Source organism: Cnephaeus nilssonii (genome assembly GCF_951640355.1).
Source record: "Cnephaeus nilssonii genome assembly, chromosome: 24".
In the NCBI taxonomy this organism is placed as follows: Eukaryota; Metazoa; Chordata; class Mammalia; order Chiroptera; family Vespertilionidae; genus Cnephaeus; species Cnephaeus nilssonii.
Window position 1 is genome coordinate 15900940 of NC_137095.1, and position 21691 is coordinate 15922630.

The 21691-nt window shown below is 52.3% G+C and overlaps 1 protein-coding gene and 1 long non-coding RNA gene across 7 annotated transcripts in view; one reads left to right on the plus strand and one right to left on the minus strand.

The window, feature by feature from the left end:
* Window positions 1-2200: 2200 nt before the first annotated feature.
* The window catches only part of UBE3A (ubiquitin protein ligase E3A), a 41042-nt gene continuing 21551 nt past the window's right edge, over window positions 2201-21691 (minus strand). For all 6 annotated transcript variants that reach the window (XM_079763919.1, XM_079763916.1, XM_079763914.1 and 3 more), the window contains 9 exons: window positions 17680-17984; window positions 14876-16146; window positions 10116-10260; window positions 7006-7211; window positions 6194-6358; window positions 5202-5357; window positions 5036-5109; window positions 2899-3042; window positions 2201-2339 (listed from right to left, as the gene is read on the minus strand). In XM_079763919.1, coding sequence (XP_079620045.1) covers window positions 2219-2339; window positions 2899-3042; window positions 5036-5109; window positions 5202-5357; window positions 6194-6358; window positions 7006-7211; window positions 10116-10260; window positions 14876-16146; window positions 17680-17869 — 2472 coding nt within the window. In that variant the 5' untranslated portion in view covers window positions 17870-17984 and the 3' untranslated portion in view covers window positions 2201-2218. The remainder of the gene's footprint in view (window positions 2340-2898; window positions 3043-5035; window positions 5110-5201; window positions 5358-6193; window positions 6359-7005; window positions 7212-10115; window positions 10261-14875; window positions 16147-17679; window positions 17985-21691) is intronic.
* Window positions 3038-14953, plus strand: LOC307094842. The gene is made up of 4 exons (XR_013813135.1): window positions 3038-4437; window positions 6242-6452; window positions 12395-12547; window positions 14818-14953. It is a non-coding gene; the product is annotated as an uncharacterized lncRNA (long non-coding RNA).

Consider the following 21691-nt stretch of genomic DNA (forward strand, 5'->3'; position numbering starts at 1 on the left):
GCTAGCCGTTACGGCTCGTGTCCACCCAGAGACTTCAGGTGGTTTCGGATGATGGTTGCTCTGTGGTTAAGGGGAGATGCCAGGACCGAGCTTACCTGCCCTGCGATCTTGACCAGAACCAGGAAATCCTTCGCACACGAACACTGTGGGTTCAGGGCAGGGGCTGGAGGAAGGTGTGAGACGTGTGTTTAGGCACAGGGAATGGTGTCACTAGGTTCTAAAAAGCTGCCCGCGCCTGTGGCCAGTGGGGGAGTGAGTGACACCAGCCAGTTTTCCTGGCAGCCGTGGGCAGACTCAGGCCCTCAAATGCAGGGTGGGGAGAGTCAGTTACGGTGGTTTGTATGGAAAACAATGGCAATAATACAAGAAGGAACTCCGTTTCTCCCCTGCGCAACCGTAAGCCTTTTGCTCCGCCCTACGTGAGCGTCCTTGCACATGACGCTCGGGGCGAAGAAGGGTCCCGTCCCCCCGCCTCGGGAGGCACGGCGGCGGCAGTGCCAGGCGGGCAGGGGCCCCGGTGACTGTTCCCTGCCCGGCGGTGGAGCGGCCGGCCTGATCACTAACAACACTTCCTCTCAGAGCGTTTTTCAGGTCGTTTATTTTCCACTGTTTGTTCAGAGTCTACTCTAGAGCTGACAACCTAGACGCAATCACAGCACAAACGTCATACAGATGTCGTCACAGCAAGCGCGAACCGAGAGCACAGGTTTCGTCGCGGGTTCGTCACAGCCGACGCCCAGCCTCCTCACCGCCGCACACAGGCGAGGCGAGGCGGCTGCGGCCGCACGGGGTCCCTCGTGTCAGAGCCGAGCGCCCCCTCAGCAGGCCCATTACCTCCTCACGGTAGGGAAAGCATGTCCTCTTTTGCAGTAATGGTGGTGAAATGCCGCGGTTTTACCTGGCATGATGGTACAGAGCATTCTACGTCCATCGCTAAGGGAGTTAATTCTGAAAGACACCCTTTCCCGCCCAAGACTGGCTGTGCTGCTCCCGCCCGTTGCAAGCACAGCACCAGGTCGGTCTGTCGTCGTGATTGAGACGATCCAGGCACACGCCGAGCACGGCCCGCAGCTGCGGCAGAAGGACATGGCGTGTCTCCTCCGTTAACAAGACACCATCCTTTTGTTTTAAATGCCGTGAGAGAAACGAACACCATAGACACAGACTAGGGGGAAGCTACTCACTTCTGAACGTCCAATAACTTAAGCCTACTTGTACTCGCCGCGGGGCAGGGAGGGAGCACTAACACTGACGTCTCGGGGACACGGGACAGGACGGGAGCGTTCCCTCGCCTGCAGGCCTGCTCGCCGCGGCACTGAGGACGCTGTCCCTCCGGCGCAGCACCGGTCACGTGCCCGACGGCCGAGCAGGCAAGAGGAAGCCGACACCCAGGGAGGACTTTGGATTGTCTACTGAGATGCAGGTAAGAACTCGTCCACGTTTATTGTAAGTGCACTTCACATGCTTCGCGTTCAGACAACAAACTTCCTAACTTTCTTGCCGCCGGCTCCACGCACCATTTCTTTTGGCCGAATGCACTTTCCCCGGAAACTTAGGGAACCACAACCACGAGAACAAAAGCAGCCCTGCCCTAGGCCTGCCCGGAGGTGCCTGGCGCGGGGCGGGCGGGGCACACACTGGCACGGGGCGCTGGCTGAAGGAGAGTTCCGAGGTCTCCCTTCCATCTTTATTGATTCCAAGGTTTTGCACAGAAAGCTCTTTGGGGACTAGAACAGCAGCGAATGCATCACACTGTTTTCAAGACTTCAAGTTTCAAAAGCAAATTGTTTAAAAAAAATACAGTTCCTGATTGGAGTTAGATACAGGGACGCAGAGAGCACATACTTACTTGAAGGTCACATGGTCTACGGATGTGGCGCGCGTCCCTAGGGGAGCAGTTTGGTGGTACATGTTTTCTCAATACTCAAAAGGCTCAACCTCAAGCAGTAATAAACACAAGCAAAAGTGATTTAACAACCATTAAAATAAATATTCAGAAAAACCTCTCTGTACATACAGTGAAAGGTGAGGAACACTTCCACGCAGAAAAGTAAGAAAGGGTTTGTTCACAGGAGGAGCTGAAACCTGCCGTCCCCGCCTCAGGCCGAGGGAGGGAGCGCGGACACGGGGACTACCGCTCACCACTATCTGACCGCCGCCGCCGGACACTACACCACGGACACGCGGGACTCAGCCTGCACTTCCCTCCACGCCGCTCCTACAGCATGCCGAAGCCTTTGGCGTAAGTGATGGCCTTCAGCAGTCGCTCCTTCAGCTTTTCTTTGCTTGAATATTCCGGAAGTAAGAGGACGTTAAAGCAGGTGTGAGATGTGGGTAACCTGCAGAGAGAAGGGGGGGGGGGGGGGGCACAGTAAATCGTGGGAAAGCGCGCAGGATCACACGGTCCTCCTCCCCACGGTCTGTGCGCGGAGGGGCCGTACACGCGCGCAGCAAGTAGCAGGCGACGTGTGTTACGCAGAATACCAACAGGAGGGTCTGCATGTTGAAGCCGTGCAGGAGGATGCTGCCCGTCGAGGGTCCGTCCTCACCAGACCGTTAACTCACACGGTTAAGATGACGACAGCCCAGTGCTGCCCCCCCCCCCCCCCCAGCCTCCGTGTGACCGTCCCACAGGCCACAGACGGTGGCGTCCGGGGAAAGCGTCTGAGCCACAAGCGGGCTCGGGCCGGCGTGCAGACTTCACGGGCCCTGCAGAGGCTCTGGACCGGGCCGTGTTGGAAAATGTCCTCAAAACAGCAACAGCAGAACATTCTCTGACACGTGCGCGGGTGGCGTGGAGACCTCTGCATGCCCCCGAGTGTGCTCAGCGGCGTGGGACAGGTCACGCGTGCGTGGGGTAGAAGGCAGGCATGTCGGCGTGCCGGGTGCGGCCATTACCGTTCTGTGTCGGGGCCGTTCTTGGCGATGATCATCTTGAGCTTGCCGAGCCCGCCCACCGGCGCGCGGTCCGTGCCCGTGGTGAACTGCAAGAAGAGCCGCTTCTGCTCCTCGGTGAACGTGTGCACGATGTCCCAGAACTCCCTGTGGGGGAGAAGGGTGCCCGCTGACTGCCCGCGCTGTGAGCAGCATGGACTTCACTTCACGTGTCAGGAGAGAACCCAGGACTCCACGTAGCAACCTTTATCCCAAGGACATGTTTTAGACGCTTGTGTGCACTGTGACGTTATTTACACAGTAAAAGTGGGCACACCTACAGGACCAACACGAGGCGATAACTATGTAACCTGTGGCACATTCAGAACAAAAGACAAAACCCAAATTCCAGGACCAGGACCTTGATGAGGGCGTGCGCTGGGGGGAGGGAGCTGGTCTGTCTTCGCTCCCTGGCCTTCCCTCCAGGAGCCTCCCGGTGAGTCCGTGCATCAGGACCCTGTCGCCTTGCTCTGAGAGGCGCTCAGGCTGCCTGTGTGGGTGTGCAGGCAGCCGTCCATACATTCGGCAGATACACGAGTGTCACCCAAATGTGGCCTCTCTGTTAGCGCGACGCCGCTTCTGAGCGGCAGTGTCCGCGCTTCCCCAGCCCTCGGCTCCGCCCTCAGGACGGACCGCACGCAGGTCGGCTGAGCCCAGCCCCTGTCAGTCACCCTGGAGGGGCCTGGAGTGCAGGCGGCAGCCGACCAGCTGTTTCTTGGGTTCTTTCTAAAAAATTAGAATTATTTAGACAAAAAGTGGCTTCCACACGACGTGGTAGCGCATGGATCACGTCTCAGGCCCGCGTGGCACAATGACAGCGACGGAACGCGGGCATCCATCACCAGAGGCCCTGAAAGGAGAGGGGGCTGAAAACTGACATTTTTGGCAAAAAAAAAACCCCAAAACCCACACCCTCAGGAAACTAACCAAACCCCATAAACAACACTCCGCTTCAGGAACGAGGGGGAACGGCCGTGCCCAGAAGAGGAGAGCGGGGGCTCGTCACCAGCGCAGCTGACAGCCTGAACAAAGGAGGCAGATGGACGGGCAGGCGCAGGCGCACACCACAGACGCCCCCCAAGGGCTTCCAAATGGATCGGTGACTGACGAGCTGTAACCATTAACAGCGTCACGTTCGGGCAGGCAGCCGTTTAAAGGGGGAAAGGAAGAGCTGATGGGAGCAAGGCTGCCCGCCCCTCCCGCAGAGACGGCGGCATCCGCCGCAGATGCAGATGCAGCAACGCCCACACCCACCAGACACTGCTGCACAGGATGCACAGGACGGCATCGAGGGCGCGCGCGCACACACGCACACACACACACACACACACACACACACACACACACACGGGACGGTCGCGTCCATCAGACCGGAAAGAGAGCTGCCAGGCGTGAGGAGGGCCTCGTGCAGCGAGAAGGGACCGGGCACAGGCGCACAGGGCCGGGACTGCACGTGGGCGCTGACCCGGAGAGAGGAAACCGGCTCTCAAAGACCTGCCCACGGTACGTAGGGGCTTCATTGCCAAGGGGGGGGGGGAGCACCCCAAGGGCCCTGGGACGGGTGGAGGGTGACGCCTGTGGCACATCCGTCCCAGGACAGCCACGCAGCAGGGGGTGCGAGGGCTGCAGGGCACGAGCTGGCCGGGTCTCGAGGAAAGGAGGCTCAGAGAAGCCTAGAGCTGAGGTGGCCAACTGGAGGTCCGAAAGGTCAGCGGCCGCTGGCCCGGAGGGTTCCGCTCGGTGACACCCGCCCGATGGAGAAAGACACCCTACGATGTCACTTAATGTAGAATCTAAAAACCAACTCACAGACACACAGAGCCAGCTGCTGGCTGCCAGGCGGAGGGGAGGGGGAGGGGGAGAGGAGGAGCAGGGAGCTAGGAACGGCAAACCCCCAGGGACAGTCACGGGGTGAAGTGCGGCCGGGACCCCGCAGGAACATACTAGTGACTGGACGGGGGTCCCTGTCAGCTGAATGAGTGTCTAACCGCCAGGCTGCACGCCTGAAAATGACACAATACGTGACAACTGCAATTTCTAAACGTGAGCATTTTAAGTAAAACGATAGGGATTAAAAACTTTTTTTTTTAAAGCAACTTACCTAATCAGAACAGAGTCCCTGGAATAGCCACCGTCATATTCTGTGGTTTCTTCCAGCGCCTGGAAATCTAGATTCTGCAAATGTTTAAAAAATACATCTTAGCACCCCCTCAGCGCACCTGCCACAGCCACGCCACACGTGCGCTTCTCAGACCCCGCGTTCTTACCCGGCTCCCGCATATGAGCAGCTCGATTTCCTCCGGTCGGAACAAGTACTTCAAGGGGGATTCATTGGTCACCATATGGAAACCTCTTCGAAAAGCCTTGAACTGTTTTTCTACTGATTTATTGAGAATGTAGTCAGAATAGAGATTGACAAATTCCTGCAGAAAACATTAACCACAAGAGCTCCTTATATGCTGTACAAACCAAACACCACAAGCTACTGGGCTGCACAGCTTTTAGAACTATTTTTATATTTATATTCCCAAAGGAAGAATATTCAAAAGTATTTTATAAATCAAATCATGTACATGCCAAGGAATACACCTTAACGATTTCACAGCTGTGATGCGATATTAACCTGCAAAGAGGCCATGTACGGAAATCAATAAAGAGGTTTCAGTTCTGACGTTAAACTAAACTCAATATAAAAGCTGGGCATCACCAGTGTGAGGTTCCCTCAACTACGCAGGCAAACAGGAGACAAGAGCGTGCAAGGCAGTGCCCAGGAGCAGCCAGGAGTCTCATGGTCTCTAGCCAGAATATTTGGGAAGCGGCAAATACCTTTGTGAATTACAAACTTCTTGCTATGTTCTGGGTCATTCCCTTGTTTCCAGATGCTTACATTTTGGTCAACAGATGTGATTTCAGAATACTTCTGAGAAGTGTATTTAAGCCACACACACGTGCACATTACATGTGGTTCTCACTTGTGTGGGGCCCGGCCTCCCTCGCCTCGAGGCTCTGCAGGAGACCTCTGCCCCCGCTCTAGATCACCCACAGCGCCTGGCTCCCTCCCCCGTTTCTGAGGCCTTTAGTGTTCACCTACAGGTTCTCACACCACCTTATATCCCAGATTTAGAAAACGGTGGCTCAGTTACTTGACTTCTAGGGCTTTGCCTGGACTGTATTAGAAACTGCTTTTAAAACTACAAGCACTGTATGTTTTGAAATTCTGTTCATAGAGACAAAAAAATAATGCAGCAACAGGCACTACCTTCCGGTTCTCGTTGGTGATGGGGATTTTGTCACCGTTCTCCTTCAGGTCGTACATCATGGGGTTCCCGAACAGGTCCGTCTGGGAGATCTGGAACGTGATCATCATGTCGTCTTCCACGCTCCCCTCGTACTCCAGCAGGTCCTTCAGGCTCTGGAACAAAACCTGACGACAGAAACGGGACGTCAGGCTGCGCGGCGGGAGAACACACTTTGACCGTGAGATTAAAACACAGCGCGCTGGCCGGCCCTGCTCAGTGGTGAGAGCACCAGTCCGCACACCGGAGGGGGGAGGGTTCGGTTCTCTGTCGGACGGGTAGCAGGTCCGATCTCTACCCTCCGTCAGGACATGTGTGGGGAGCAACCAATTGATGTGTGTCTATCACATTGCTATTTCTCTCCCCCTGCCTCCGCCTCAGAAAAAAAAAAAATGGGAAAAATATCCTCACTTTTCGGGTGAAGATTAAAACAGTTCACAATATGGGAACTAAGATTGCCGGTGATGACCACTCTGCTCAGGAGCCCAGCCTGAGGCCACGGGGGTCCACTGGGCTGGGTCTCGGCTGGGAGGACGGGGGAGAGGAAACACACGCCAGCTGTGGCCACCACGCCCTTCTCGTGGCTTCCCCTGGTAATCACGGAGGACTGAAAAACACTTCCTACAAAGTCAGTCCTCCAGAACCTGCTTGCTGACAGCGACATCTAGAAAGAACCCCCTGAGGTTTTAAAGTGCTCGCGGCACTGGGACAGGAGGCAGGAGGCAGCGGGTGGTGCTGGGCGGAGGCCCTGCCCAGGCCGCAGGCACAGGCTCACCGGGTGGGAGTCGCCCAGGTCCCGGAAGGTGCCCTTCTTGCCCATGAGCTTCCGGTAGACCACCATGGGGAAGTGCACGTCCAGGATGCAGTTGTTGTAGATCGCCAGGCCCAGCACGATGCCGATGAGCGTGAACTGACCCTCCGTCTCGAAAGAGGACGGATTGAACCAAAACAACTTTGTGTTTTCGTCATAGGTGAACATGCCTGTAAGAAAAGGTTTTGTAAAATACAAAATATTAAAGACTGATAAACAATACAAATGTAAAATAATTACATAGGTAAACATATATAATAGGTATACAAAAATTCTTATCTGTTACATTAGCACCTAAAGCTCACATGTATGATGGATGATTGCAAATTGTGGCAAAGGTAATACTGTATGTAATTTTAAAGAAGCCAAGGAAACAAGCAATTTGGGGCCATTTACCAAAAAGTTAGATTCACGCTCTCTACTCCTCTACACAAACGAAGTTAATTTGCATTCATACTTTATCCACCAAATGGTTGAAAAATGCAAAAAAGAGAGCAAAGGCTAACCCATGTTGAAAATGGTTCACTTTAAGGACATCTGTAGCCCACACCCTGTTAAAGCAGTTCTGGATTCGTGAAGTCTGTTTTCCGGAAGTGCACGGGGGCCGGAAGTGTGTGAGCGCCTTTCTGACCAAGTCACATGGTGCCGAGTCCACACCCTTAGATTCTAAAGGCTCAGATGAACTTGATACACGCAGATTATGTCTACAACTCAGAGCTGTTTCATACTCACACTAATTCTGAGCCAGTAAATAAAAGTTGTTCCTATACCCAGTCCCCTTCCCGTTTTTATGGTCTTCACTATTCAAAATCCAAGCGTGGAGACCTTTTTTTGTATCATTCATTTAAAAATATAAATCTTTGGTTTTGCCTATCTCAGTAACCATTACTAAGGCAGAATTGCCTTCTTCCCTTTAAATGAACATCTAAGGACAAGGTTAAACAATCGTGTAATTGAACTTACAATATTTTATTTTACTAAAATGTTTTTCAGTTGCTATTGAAAACTAAATATAGTTTAAGAATTAAATCTGGAGCCCGGCTGATGTGGCTCAGTGGTTGGGCACTGACCTATGAACCAGGAGGTCACAGTTTGATTCCTGGTCAGGGCACATGCCTGGGTTGTGGGCTCAAACCCCAGTGGGAGATATGCAGGAAGCAGCCGATCAATGATTCTCATCATTGATGTTTCTCTCCCTCTCCCTACCTCTGTGAAATTAATATATTTTTTTAAAAAAATCTGGAAAAAATGGATAATTTCAAGAAAAACAAACTTTCAGAAACCAATACAGCACATAAATAAATCGTAAGATTTTTAAAAGCCTAAAATGCTTCATTTTCAGTTCGCTTGAGTTAAATATAAAAAGAACGCCTAAAGTAAGCTAGGACATTTTCCAATACAATGTTATGTTCATGTACAACAGTTTGAATACCACCCGTTTACACTTGAATGTCACATCTCTTCAGGTCCAAAGGAGCACACCTTGCATGGCATGCTAAAAGCTCCCTTTGGTCATAAACTCAGTATTGACAGGGTCAAGCCAGTCTACAGTGCTTGCAGTTAATTAACCAACTGCATGACATCTCACCAGTGGATGCCCTCGTCTCTAAAGCAGCCACTGCGGACGGCCTAGCGTGCACACGGGCGGCGGCCTCGCCGTGCAGGAAGGTGACGGAGAGCCAGGAGATGCGCTTGGCACAGCGCTCCCGGGGCTCGGGCACCAGGAACGGCCCCTAAACCCAAGGGTGTGGCTCTTCGGAAACGTCCTTTTTGGCTATTTCTCTGACCGCGTTGCATTCACCCTACATCAGGTAGAACGTGTCACGTACTTTTTTCTTAGTAGTTCTGCAAAGAATGGAAATATGTAGCTAATGTCTAACATTTCTAGGTACACCAGAAACTAGTGCTGAGGTTTGCCAAGCCTAGGAAGCTTACAAATTAATTTTCTATCTCAAATAGAGCATGATTTTGTGTGTCTTAGAGGTTTACTCTGAACACATTACTCACAAATGACACGGCTTCTATGAATTCACGACCGCTATAATGCAGATGGCCTTCCCACACCTGTGTTGTCACGAACTCCGTGTCCGTGCCGTTTGCACGTGCACAGATGGCAGGCTAAGCCCAGGGCCAGGAAAGCCAGCTCCGTGCGCACCGGAGCCCACAGGCAGCCCCTGCGGAGTCCCCTGCGTGACTCTGCGCCCCACCTTCAGGATCGGAGGGCACGTGAGTGGAAGCCTTGCCCTACGACTGTCCTGCATTCCATGTGACAGCGAGCAACTGGCCTGGCCAGTGTGGCTCAGTGGATAGTGTCGGCCTGCGGACTGAAGGGTCCTGGGTTTGATTCCAGTCAGGGCACAGGCCCAGGCTGCCGGCTCCATCTCCGGTAGGGGGCGTGCAGGAGGCAGCCGATCCATGATTCTCTCTCATCACGGATGTTTCCATCTCTCCCTCTCCCTCTCAGAAATCGATACAAACATGTTTAACAAACAAACAAGAGTAAGCACGTGGTTGCAGCGTGGACACGGAGCCAGTTCAAGAGCTGTCCGCTCCCCTGACTCGGAGAAACTCAGACTCTCCCGCAGGCAGCTCCGACGTCCCCACACTGTGCTCAGGGGAACTCTCCCGGGCGGCAGTGACCATCGGGTGCGGGGCAGGAGGGGCTTCGGGGGCTCAGAGTGGGGACTGCAGGGCACAGACCCAGCTTCCGGGGACCAGCCAGCTCCCACCCCGGCACGGGGCCCTCACTGGCCTGTGACACGTGTCTCAGAAATGCTGTGCGTCTGCCGATGTTTTAGACGAAGAGCAAAGGCCTCCCGTGTGCCCCTCTCAAGTGTGTCCCACGTGATTTACCCGAGAGATTATCCCCGTGTTACACGGGTTGGCCGGGTGATCTAAGGAAGAGCCTGATGAGTGAGTGAGGTGCCTCCGTCCCGGGAGCCCGCAGGCTCTGTCGGGGTTTGTGAGTCGAGGTGATTTGCTGCTGCTGTTCCTGCGTGAGGACACGGACACGCCCAGGAAAACAAAGTCTCCATCCCAGAAGACGGCCCCGGGGCACGGCGCGGAGTCCTTACCAATGTCAGGGTTGAAGATTTCCTCCACAACCAGCTGGAAGAACTCTTTGGAAACCCCTCCCTCGTCAACTCCTTGTTCTCCTTCAAACTCCACGTACAACTGTTTCTTCAGGTCAGCAGGGTTCTCCATGGCGATCATCTCTAGCTGGGGGCGAAAGGGAAGGAGCAGGTGACTGCGGCGTCAGGCACAGCAACGTGCAAACAAGGAGACGCAGACGCAAAGGAGGGCGAGGCAGCAAGGACGAGGCCCTGACTTTGGGGGAGCTTCAAATGGAAGGAAGAAGCCAGTGAAGGCAGACTTAGGGGGGAAATGAGACAGAAAAGAACCCTGCATCGAATGGTGAGAGGGCTCCTTTCTACTGCCTGACGGACGGACGTGAGCATACAGTAAGATTTCCTGTTCCTCGTATGCAAGACCCCTGGGCTATAGGTTAGGACAGTGGTCGGCAAACTGCGACTTGGCCCCTGGAGTGTGGCTCTTCCACAAAATACCACGGCCTGGGCGAGTCTATTTTTGAAGAAGTGGCGTCAGAAGAAGTTTAAGTTTAAAAAATTTGGCTCTCAAAAGAAATTTCAATCGTTGTGCTGTTGATATTTGGCTCTGTGGACTCTAGAGTTTGCCGACCACCGGGCTAGGACATAGAAGTCCGCAGAGCTCAGTCCTTACACTACTCACACTAAACCATTTCAGCAAAAGCAATGAAATACAGACGTTTGACTCCAAAACTGTTCACTATATAGTTTTTCACATTATAATACAAACTCAAGCATTAAGCCACAAGTGCAGTGAGTTCCAGTTAAACCACGCGCGCTGAGTAGGAAAGCCACTGACCTATCTGGCACTCGGTGTTACTCTCCGGTTAGAACGCAGCCCACGTCCACTCCCTCTTAGAAGAAGAAGCGACGCGCGCTTGCTCATACCCTTCTAACTTCTCACGTTATCGAAACCTACCATTTCCACTATCAACCTTTCCCAATATTTCTTTGTATATACTGAGTAAACAGTCATTATGAGATGAATCATAAAATCACACTAGATTCTTCTCTGCTCTCCCCCCAAAAAAACCAAAAACCCACTGGATTCTAATGTAAAATATTTGCACTGCAATTTGTTGTTTTATGTATCTGAAATTTACCAACAGCATGCCTAACGTACTAAATTAAATGCCTTCTGCTGTTAAAAACATTTTTTAATTTGCCAAGACAGAATATTGAAGGGTTTTCATGTTATTGGCAATTATTCCAACTAGAATTTTTTTTTAATTTATTGTCTAAAGTTTTACAAGTCTCCTTTTTCCCTGATTGACCCGCCCCAACTAGAATTTTAAGAATATTTCTGAGCAAGGCCACCATCACTGGAATAAGCGCACTGGGGTCCTAAAGCGACTGCTTTAGGTTAACAGCACCAGTTTGGCCGTTCAGGTAGCTGTACATACACCCACAGTAATGGTCGGGTCAGGGGCCCTGGACCAACGTTTCTCAAACTGCCACCTGCAGCTCGACAGTGGGGAGTGAGCCCACTCGGGTGTGCGACCAATGTGGGGACAGCATGCATTCCACACGGAACGGCACCTACTGTCTTGTGAACCGGTGGCTGCAGTTCTGTGTACGGAGAGAACAAAGACCGAAATGATGTGGGAACCTTCCCCTGTTGGAGACTCCGACTGTGAGTTTAGACTCTGGCGCTGAGGAGTGTGTCCTGTCAGCAGCGCTCCCTAACGTTCTGCCAGTCGGAAGCAACATCACTCACTCACTTCTGAGACAGCAGCTCTCGGCTCCCGTACTTGCCCCTCCCCAAGGACCGGCAGTCTTTTTAAACATCAGGAGTGGCTTTTATTTTCTTCTTTAACGCTTTCCGGTATTCTAACTTTTTTTTTTTTTTTTACAATAAGTCTATGTTACTTTTATAATCAGGAGCATTCAAATGTAAATATGTAAAAAGAAGTATTTGAAAACCAGGCAGCAACTGAATTCTGCTGGTGAAAACTTCCCATATTATCTGTCTCAGATTATCAGTCCGGATATAAATAAATGGGTCTGTAAAATACTGTACATTTACATACCCATGGGTAGCCTACCTTTAAAAAATTTAATTTACTTTTAATAAATGTGGCAACAAATAACATACCATAAAATTTAGCAACAAGCATTTAGACAAAGACCATTATTATGTAAGAGACTACATTTTTTACTTTTCTTAAAAGTAACCACTTTCAACCCATTGTTCAATTAGAGAATAATTAAAGAATTAAATTGTAAAGCTGTATCACTTTTAACAGAGACATCAAAAGCTGTCTGGAATGCAGGATATTCGAAAATTGGAAAAATTTGTCAATGAACATTCTGAAAAGGACAATCTGCTTACACCGTGAAATGAACTCAGCGTGAAATACACAGACCTGGATCTTCCTCTCTAGGTTTGTTAAAGCCAGGTATGTGTCACGTTAATTTAGTAGGGAGCCTGGCAGGAGAGTCTCCTGTGGAAACTAAGAGGAGGGAGGGGTGCGATGACAAGTCCCAGGGGAAGTAGCCAGGCCCACATGGGGTGGGGGAGTGCTTAAAATGACTCCGGCATCTATTTCTGGAAAGGCAGCTTATATTTTATTAGATTTCAGTGATCCTAAAATTCACATTTCTGTTTTCACATTTTAACATCTCTGAAATCTGGACATACAAGTGGCAGCATTTTTTCTTGTTTAGTAGCAATAAAATAGTGTGTCCTGCAATCAATGGTATCTTAGGTCTAATAAAATGCTGTAAAAACACAAATCCTTCTGCTGACATCAAAGACAGTTCCTCTAAGAACTCCAGCCAGGAAACAATTTGCTAGTCTAGTGTGAATTACATGATACATGAGAGCAGTGAATACATCGTCGTCTTCTTAAAATAATATTACTAGCGGCCCGCGGCATGAATTCGTGCACGGGTGGGGTCTGGCCCGCCCGCCCAATGGGGGCCGGGCCGGCGTGGGGGAGAGGCCGTGGGCGGTGGGCTGGCCAGCCCCACCCCCTGGTCGAACTCCCCCCAACACCCCAATCAGACAATTTGCATATTAGCCTTTTATTATATAGGATGAGTTGAAGTTCCTACCCATTCCTTTTCCTCCAAGCTTGTCAACCTATAATCAGTGACTGAAAAGACAGACCCAACAGAAAACATGCTCAAGGGCGTCACGTGCGTGGGCCTGTTCCTGGGCCTTGTCTGTCAGCAGTGAGCACACGGACACCAGGCCTTCGTAGCTACTGAAGGCGAGGGTCCTACGGCCGTACCTGCTGACGCTCAGTCTGGAGCTCACTGCAAGTGTCTCGTTTCCTCTGGTCTTCCCGAGTCCACTCCATAGTCCACAATTAACAGATCGTACAAGAGTGGTCAACAGGTTTGTCTGTCCAGCTGTGACGTAAGATGGAGGCGGCGGCTTTAAAAAGCCAAGCGTCTCCTTAGGGAGCAGGTGCCGAACACCCATGGGGACTTTGGACAGCTCACCTGAGAGGAGGGCCTTCTCCCGTTTGCTGTAAGCCCACTTCTTGTTGCTGACGCACACTGACTAGCACACCCTGGGAATCTCTCAGAGAAGCAAACGGGCCACTTAGGAAGGGAAAGGAGGCCGTTAGGAGTAAGATCTGAGATCTGCTCGGTGTGGGCTCCAAGGAGCCTGAGCAGCTCCCCGGGGCGGGCGGGGGGTCCTGGTCCGTGTGCACAGGTCACTTCTTAGCGAAGCGCCCCCCCCCCCCCCCCGACTCCAGGAGGGACTGCTCCTGGGGGCACACCCAGTGAACACTGACCGACAGCAGACCCGCTCACACTCAGTTTGGACGTATTAAGTAGAACTCATGTTTAAAACAACCTGTGAGCATTTATTTAAAAGCTCAATTCATCTTACCCTAACACCTGCTGCAAATGGAAGGCCTTCTAAACCAAACTGGGTAACTGTTTCCTCAAAATCCAAAAAGCCGTGTGAAAACAAAGCAGCACACCGATGAGAAAGTGCCTAAACTCTGCTGGCGCTTCGCGTAGGGGGGGGGGGGGGGGGGGGGAGAGGCTGCGTGGGCTGAGGCGGAGGGCAGACGAGGAGGGGACACCCCTCTAAACTCCGGGGGAACCCGAGGGCCCTTTCAGGGGGAGGTGCGGTTCTGCTCTGACATGACAACGGAAATTCAGAAAGAACCTCACTCGGGTCCGTGCACCACACCCTACACCAGCTTCCGACGTACAGCACTGCCTGCTGGCCGAGGGCTCCGTGACGCAGCTGAGCTGCGCGTGAGGCGGCGTGGGTAGCACGCGCTGCTCAGCCGGGTGCTTTGCTGCGACACTTCTCCCCGCCAAGGTGGCCGGACTCCTGGCCACCTCCACGCGGCCCCTGGTCCTGAACTCATCTGTCCCCAACATCCACTTCTCTTCTGAATGGAGCCACCTTGGGGGTTAGTGACCAAGCTTTAGAAAACCTGTTCTTTTTTTCAAAGAGAGGGGGGTCGTTATGAAAGACAACCAGTACTTTGTGGAACACAAAGTATACTACTTCTATTTACAATTTTTAAAAATGCCCGAGACTGGACTTGGGGTAGTGAACACACAATACAATCTACCAGGGATGCATTCTAGAACTGTATACCAGAAGCCTGTCATTTTACTAACCGACGTCACCCCAATAAATTCAGTAGAAAGGAAGAACATGCCCGTGTGTCCCCTTCCCTTTGTGTTTCAGGGCCACCTGTGAAGTGCGTTCGATCGAGTGCTGCTTTCCATCCACCAGCCCCACTTACCCGGACAAGCGCATCGTCTATGATATGGTCACGTCTGACTTTGAGCCTCAGGTACGGGTTCAGCTGCTGCCCCTGCACTAAGCTGTAAAGCACAGTGATTCTCCGCTCGCTGTACATGCGAATCCTATTGTCATAATACAGGCCCAGGTTCTTGGTGACAGCATTCAATATGAAGGGACAGGTCATAAAGGAGAACTTGTTCTCGGTCTCCACTTTGAAGAAAGTGTAGTCTTTGTCCATTTCCAGAACGTCGTTCAGCGGCTCGTTGATGAACTCCTCGAACGGGATGAGTGGCTTCCGGCAGTCCAGGGTCTTCACGCCGAGCTCCGTCTCCAGGGGGTCCACCCGGGGCCCTTTCTTGTTCCTCCGCTCCTCCCCCAGCAGCTCCTGCAGCGTCAGCTCGCTGGACTCCGGGAGGGGCTCGTCGTCGTCCTCCTCGTTGTGGTTGGTGTCCACGTCCCCGCCCACCACGTTGGCGTAGTAAACCATCTTCAAGCACTTGGAAGCAGCAACGATGGCATCGTCGTCATTCACGAGGTTCCTCTCGCTCCCTAGGTTCCGGTTGTTGAACTCGTTGCTTATGACCTTGTAAGTGATCAGCTGCTGGAACGTCTCCATCATCCTCCGGATCTGCTCGGCGCTGTACTTGGACCACAGTCTCACCAGCTTCCCTTGGGCTGCCAGGGGCAGCTTACTCATGGCTTTGCAGAAGAGCGGCAGCGCCATCTCCAGATACTCGGGGCTGTGGAGGTTCCTGTTCTCCATGACGATGATGAACAGATTCAGGTAGTTAGCATCTCGGGAGTACACGTTGTGATACGTCAAGTCACATTCCACGTTGGGTGACAAATACACAAGTGCGTTGAGAAAGGCAGTTTCTACTTTTTCGTTGGAGAGCAGCCTGCCGTAGACCCTCCGAATGGCCTCGATGTCCACAGACACGTCCTCGGGGCCCAGCCTCTGGGAGCTGCCGCCCGCGGAGCTGCCGCTCGTTCTGGAGGAACAGGCTTCGGAATCCTCTTCCATCGCGGCGGCCGCGGCGGCGGAGCCCGTGGCCTTCTCCTTCTCGTCTTCGTCTTTGTCTTCGTCCTTGGCTTGGAGGGACTTCAGTTCCTCCTTGGTGTGCTGCTTGACTTTCCGGAAGCTCTGCACCAGGGCCTCCGCGCTGGAAAACACTCGCCCGATCACCCGGATCAAAGGGGAGTAATCCTCTCTCTCTCTACATAATTCAAGAATTTCATATACGATTTCTTCGGTCAGGAAAGTCACATCTGGAAATTGGAGGGGAAAGGAGAGAACATTTATGTAGGTGTGTTTAGTGTCTTAAATACCGTGCGTTCAATGAACACCATTTATGACTGACAATCCTGTTAAAAGACTTCGACAAAATATTATGCTGACCTATTTTTTTCCATTTTTTTTATTAAGGTATTATATGTGTACATACCTTACCATTGCCCCCCCACACCCCACTCCCATACATGTCCTCACCCCCCAGTGTCTTGCGTCCATTGGTTATGCTTATATGCATGCATACAAGTCCTTTGGTTGATCTCTTATCTCCCCCACCTCTCCCTAACCTCCCGCTGTAATCTGACAGTCTGTTTGACGCTTTACTGCCTCTGTATCTATCTTTTTGTCCATCAGTTTATAAAGTTCTTTATTATCCACAAATGAGTGAGATCATGTGGAATTTTTCTTTCATTGACTGGCTTATTTCACTTATATGCTGACCTATTTTTAATAAACTGCTGGCACCCACACCTCACCATCTTTTCCTTCCTTCAGTACAACCTCACTGAGCTCCGCAGCTCCCCAGTCACTGTACACCGAGCGAGGCCCTCGCCCTCGCCACACACTGCCGCCTCTTTCACTCCTCTGCCCTCAAGACCCAGAGGGCGTTAGGAAAGGTCCCTTCAGCAGCCCCTTTGGAGCCCCCTTCTGGTTGCCCCAGGCGGGCATTCTGTGGGGATGAACAAGCTGAGGCTGTCAGACATGGCCACCTGCGGCCAGCCCTCAGGCCCGAATAAAGCGGCGCTCTAGCTCCTGTGTCCTGAGCCAAGAGCTTCCTCTTCTGAAATACAGTCACCTCTGCCCAGCAGCACGGCTCAGTGGTGAGAGTCGACCTATGAACCAGAAGGCCACGGTTTTTATTCCAGGTCAGGCTCGGGGGGGTGTGTGTGGGGGGGGAGGCGCCAGGAGGCAGCCTATCCATGTTTCTCTCTCCTCATTGATGTTTCTATATCTCTATCTTCCTCTCCCTTGCTCTCTGAAATCAATAAAAATATACTTTAAGAAAAAAAAAAAAAAAGACCTCCAGGGGCAGGCGATGATTCTTGGCAGCGGCGTGCCAAATGCCTGGGGGAGGTGAGCAGAACAAGGGAAGAAAGTACTAGAAGGGAAACAGAGTGACTTCTCGGGTAACTATTACGTTTGCCCTGCCTTCGGAAATAGACCACCCACCCTCCTTCGCCGCACCGTGCTGGGGTCCCACGCTCGTGCCAGATATGTGGCCTAGTTTAGGAGACGAGCTACCACTTAAGTACTACCTTTCTCCCACTGGAACATGTTTTCAAAGTTCCCACCACTCCATTAACAAAGACCCTGCTTCTCTAAGAAACCATTACAGCAGCAAACAGTCCAACCGCGGCTCAGTCACGGCCACAGGGAAAGTTCCCACCATGCTGTCCCTCCCGTCCTCGGAGTCACACAATGAGACCACACACACACACACAGCCCGACACATACTGAAACCTCCACGCTGGTTTTCAGTCAAAATTCCCCCTGGAAACGGAGCCCCGTACCTTTAAAATCATTTCTTGTTGCTAGTCCGTCCTTCTTGTTCATTTTCACGTCCGAGCAGGCGTTCGCGGCCCCTTTCGCGTTTCCCAGGTAAGCGGAGCTGGCCCCTTTCTTGGAGGGATGAGGGTCACAGAGTTTGGCATTGACCTTATAGAGCTCGAGGGCTTTGATAGCTGCCGCATTGTTGTCCATGCGCAGGAAGGACGGGCAGGAAGCGCAGCACTCATTCGTGCAGGCCTCGTTCCCACAGCCCTCGGTTAGCTGGTGGTAGTAGCGCTCTATCAGATGCTTTGCAGCGGCTCGCTTCCTGTCCAACATTCAAACAGTAAGCACAGTGGTTAGTGAGCTCCCCCCAAGACAGCGCCACAGACACCGGCAGTTAGTCAGGCGCGGGAGTCACGAACCTGCAGTTCGATGCGCTGTAAAAATGGAGACCCACTGACACAGGCTCCCTAACAGTGAGACAGCTGATGGCCGTTTCCTATGAGACTGACCAAGACAATGCCGACCAAAATCACTGCTTCCATAGAGGATGTTGTCCTTTGGTTTAAAGGGGGAGCTTGTTTGTTGGTAAATATAGTTAAACTGTTTATCATAACTGGTGACAATCACAAGGTTTATGGTAAGAATTTTAGTATTTTCTCACTTTAAAAATTAACATTAAGAAATGAGAGTCTAGCCCTGACCGGTGTGGCTCAGTGGATAGAGCGTCGGCCTGTGGACTGAAGGGTCCCAGGTTCTATTCCGGTCAAGGGCATGTACCTTGGCTGCGGGCACATCCCCAGCAGGGGGTGTGCAGGAGGCAGCTGATCGATGTTTCTCTCTCATCGATGTTTCTAACTCTATCCCTCTCCCTTCGTCTCTGTAAAAAAAAAAATCAATAATATATATATATATATTTTTTAAAAAGAAATGAGTCTATTTAAAGTATCAACCCAACTTTCCTTTATATAATCACCATGTTATTTCACCCATTTGTACAATACCTGCTTTACAGTTAACAGAACTTCTATCTAGAAGAAAACGTGTTTTCCCCTATCTTCCCTGTGGGGACTGTAAAATGAATTTGTAAGTGAAATAGCCAATACTGTGCTGTATCACACACTCTCGAACCTGAAACACGCTGTTACACTCCCTCATTAACCTCTGGCCACAGGCACAGGAAGTACCGTCACTCCCCTAGGCAAAGCCGGCTGCTCCTTCCCTTTGCGTGTGGATGAGGGCCCCCCCGTGACGGTCCAGCAGAGCCCCCGGTGACACTGCAGAAGCCCTACTCCAGGGCTGGCTCGGCCGAGACCCAGCACCATCACTGAAGCAGAGGCGGCTCCTGGATCAACAGGAGCTACTCATAAGCTTTTCCTTCTGGTCCCAAGTGCTCATACACAGGAATAAAAACCACCAAGAAAAATCAAAACCCTAAACAAATTTACCTAACTTAATTCTCAAACTGTTCCCATGATTATCTTACTACAATGCAGGACTTAACGGCCAATGGCATTCGAGTTTGCGTCTTGTTCATTGTGAGATGCATCTTGTTAATCATGACAGACTGAGCACTCACAGGAAGGCAGAGAAGCAGCAGGTAAGGGAGGGACACGTTAGTAAGTCCAATTTTCCCACAAAAGTAGGACTTGGTCTGAAACTGTCAAGGTGGCAAACAGTAACAATGCAAACACACCCTATTCATTCTGGCACTTCTAGTCTCCAACGTCCTGTACAGATTCACCCCTCACCATGCAAACAGAGAAAGACACACAGCCCCACACACACACACTTAAAAACGACAGGCACGTGACGTCAAGGGTTTTATTATATACTAGAGGCCCGGTGCACGAAATTCGTGCACGGGGGAGGGGGTGTGTCCCTCAGCCCAGCCTGCACCCTCTCCAATCTGGGACCCCTTGAGGGATATCCGACAGCCCATTTAGGCCCAATCCCAGTAGGATTGGGCCTAAACAGGCAGTTGGACATCCCTCTCACATTCCACTCACTGCTGGCTCCCAACCGCTCGCCTGCCTGCCTGCCTAATTGCCCCTAACTGCTTCAGCCTGCCAGCCTGATCACCCCCTAACCACTCCCCTGGCAGCCTGATTGATGCCTAACTGCTCCCCTGCCAGTCTGATTGCCCCTAACTGCCCTCCCCTGCCGGCCTGGTTGCCCCTAACTATCCTCCCCTGCAGGCCTGGTCCCCCCCAACTGCCCTCCCCTGCTGGCCCAGTCACCCCTAACTGCCCTCCCTTGCCAGCCTGGTCGCCCCTAAATGCCCTCCCCTGCAGGCCTAGTCACCGCTAACTGCCCTCCCCTGCAGGCCTTGTTGCCCCCAAATACCCTCCCCTGCAGGCTTGGGTCCCCCCCCCACAACTGTCCTCCCTGCTAGCCTGGGTCTCCCCCAACTGCCCTCCCCTGCAGGCCTGGTCCCCCCCCCAACTGCCCTCCCCTGCAGGCCTGGTACGCCCCCCCCCAACAGCCCTCCCCTTCAGGCCTGGGTCCTCCCCAACTGTCCTCCCCTGCAGCCTGGTTGCCCCCAACTGCCCTCCCCTGGGGCCATCTTGTGGTAGCCATCTTTGACCACATAGGGGCGGCCATCTTGTGTGTTGGAGTGATGGTCAATTTGCATATTACCTCTTTATTATATAGGATAGCTATACACAAGCCCATTTTTAAAAAGTAAAGATGACTGTTCTACATATATTTCCATGCAAACTATGCAAGTGACACGTGCCAAGGAGAGAGGGGCTCTGCACGCCAGTCCTCAGTCAGGGCGGGCGGGGGCTTTCTCTACGAGAAGGGAAGCGGTGTGTACCTCCTTTCGGGAGGAAAAGTAGGGTCCGTTACCAAGGTCTTCAAAATAACCAGAGCGTGAACCATGCGAGTGAGAGATCCCACTTGAGGGAAATAATTGGACAATTTTTGGAAAATGCAGTCTCTATGAAATCTGAAGAAAATCAACATGCCTGCCAACAGATGATTACTTAAATGCTTACACTCACCCCGCAGAGTAAATAAAAATCACAATGGAACACAAAAACTTGGCGAGGAAGTGTTCCTCACACATCGCGAGCGAGAAGGCGGCAGGCCGGGCAGCCCGGGGACCTTAGCCGCCCTGCGGAACGGTGCGCACTGAGAACCGCGTGGCTGAGGAGCGAGCGAGTCGTGTGGTGTGTAGACAACAGTGCGCAGGGGAGGAGTCAGCCGCTTCCTCCTCACGTCGTCACCCCTCCTCAGTCTGCAGATGTGCACAGCAGCCTCACGTCTCATCAGAGATCTGACTCCAAACCTGGCCTGGTAACACCTGAGGAGGAGGGGGAGAGCTAACGCCGGTCCGGGAGGAAGAGGCCCAAGGACTTGGCTCTGCAGCTCCACTCGACGGGCAGAACGGGAGCCCGCCAAGCTGCCTGGCCATCGATGGGTCAGGCCTAGTGGGCGTTCTCCCGTTCTCCTCACTCGGGTGACACCCCAAATTACCTGTGTGCACTTCTGTACCCCCTCCAAGGTGGCGCATACCAAGGACCTGACGTGGGGAATGAGTGTGACACTGACAAGGACGGTGGGTAAGGAATGTACGAGGTGGATTCCTCTACAGTAGCAATCGTCAAATCACAGCTCGGGGCCATCTAGCCCCACCACCTGTCCTCAGCGCCTGACAGCTAAGAATGGTTTCTCCAGTTTTACATGGTGGAAAAAGTTAGGAAAAGGAACATTTTGTGACCTGGGAAATGACATAAAATCCACATTTCAGTGTCCAAGCTCATGCGTGCCCCGACTGTCCACGGCTGTGTCCACACTGCCACAGAGACACTGCGCGGCTGCAGAGCCTAAAATAAACCCCACCTGGCGCTTCACGGAAACATGCCTCAGGTCTTTATTTAGCGCCCTGCTCTCTGCCCTCCAGTGACACTTCCATCCAATCACACAGCTCCGCACGCTCTTCCCCTCCGCAAATCAGTGCAGCAACCCGGACGCCTTTCCCCAAATATAATCAGAGACAAAAAGGACAGGGAGGAGGGGGAAGAG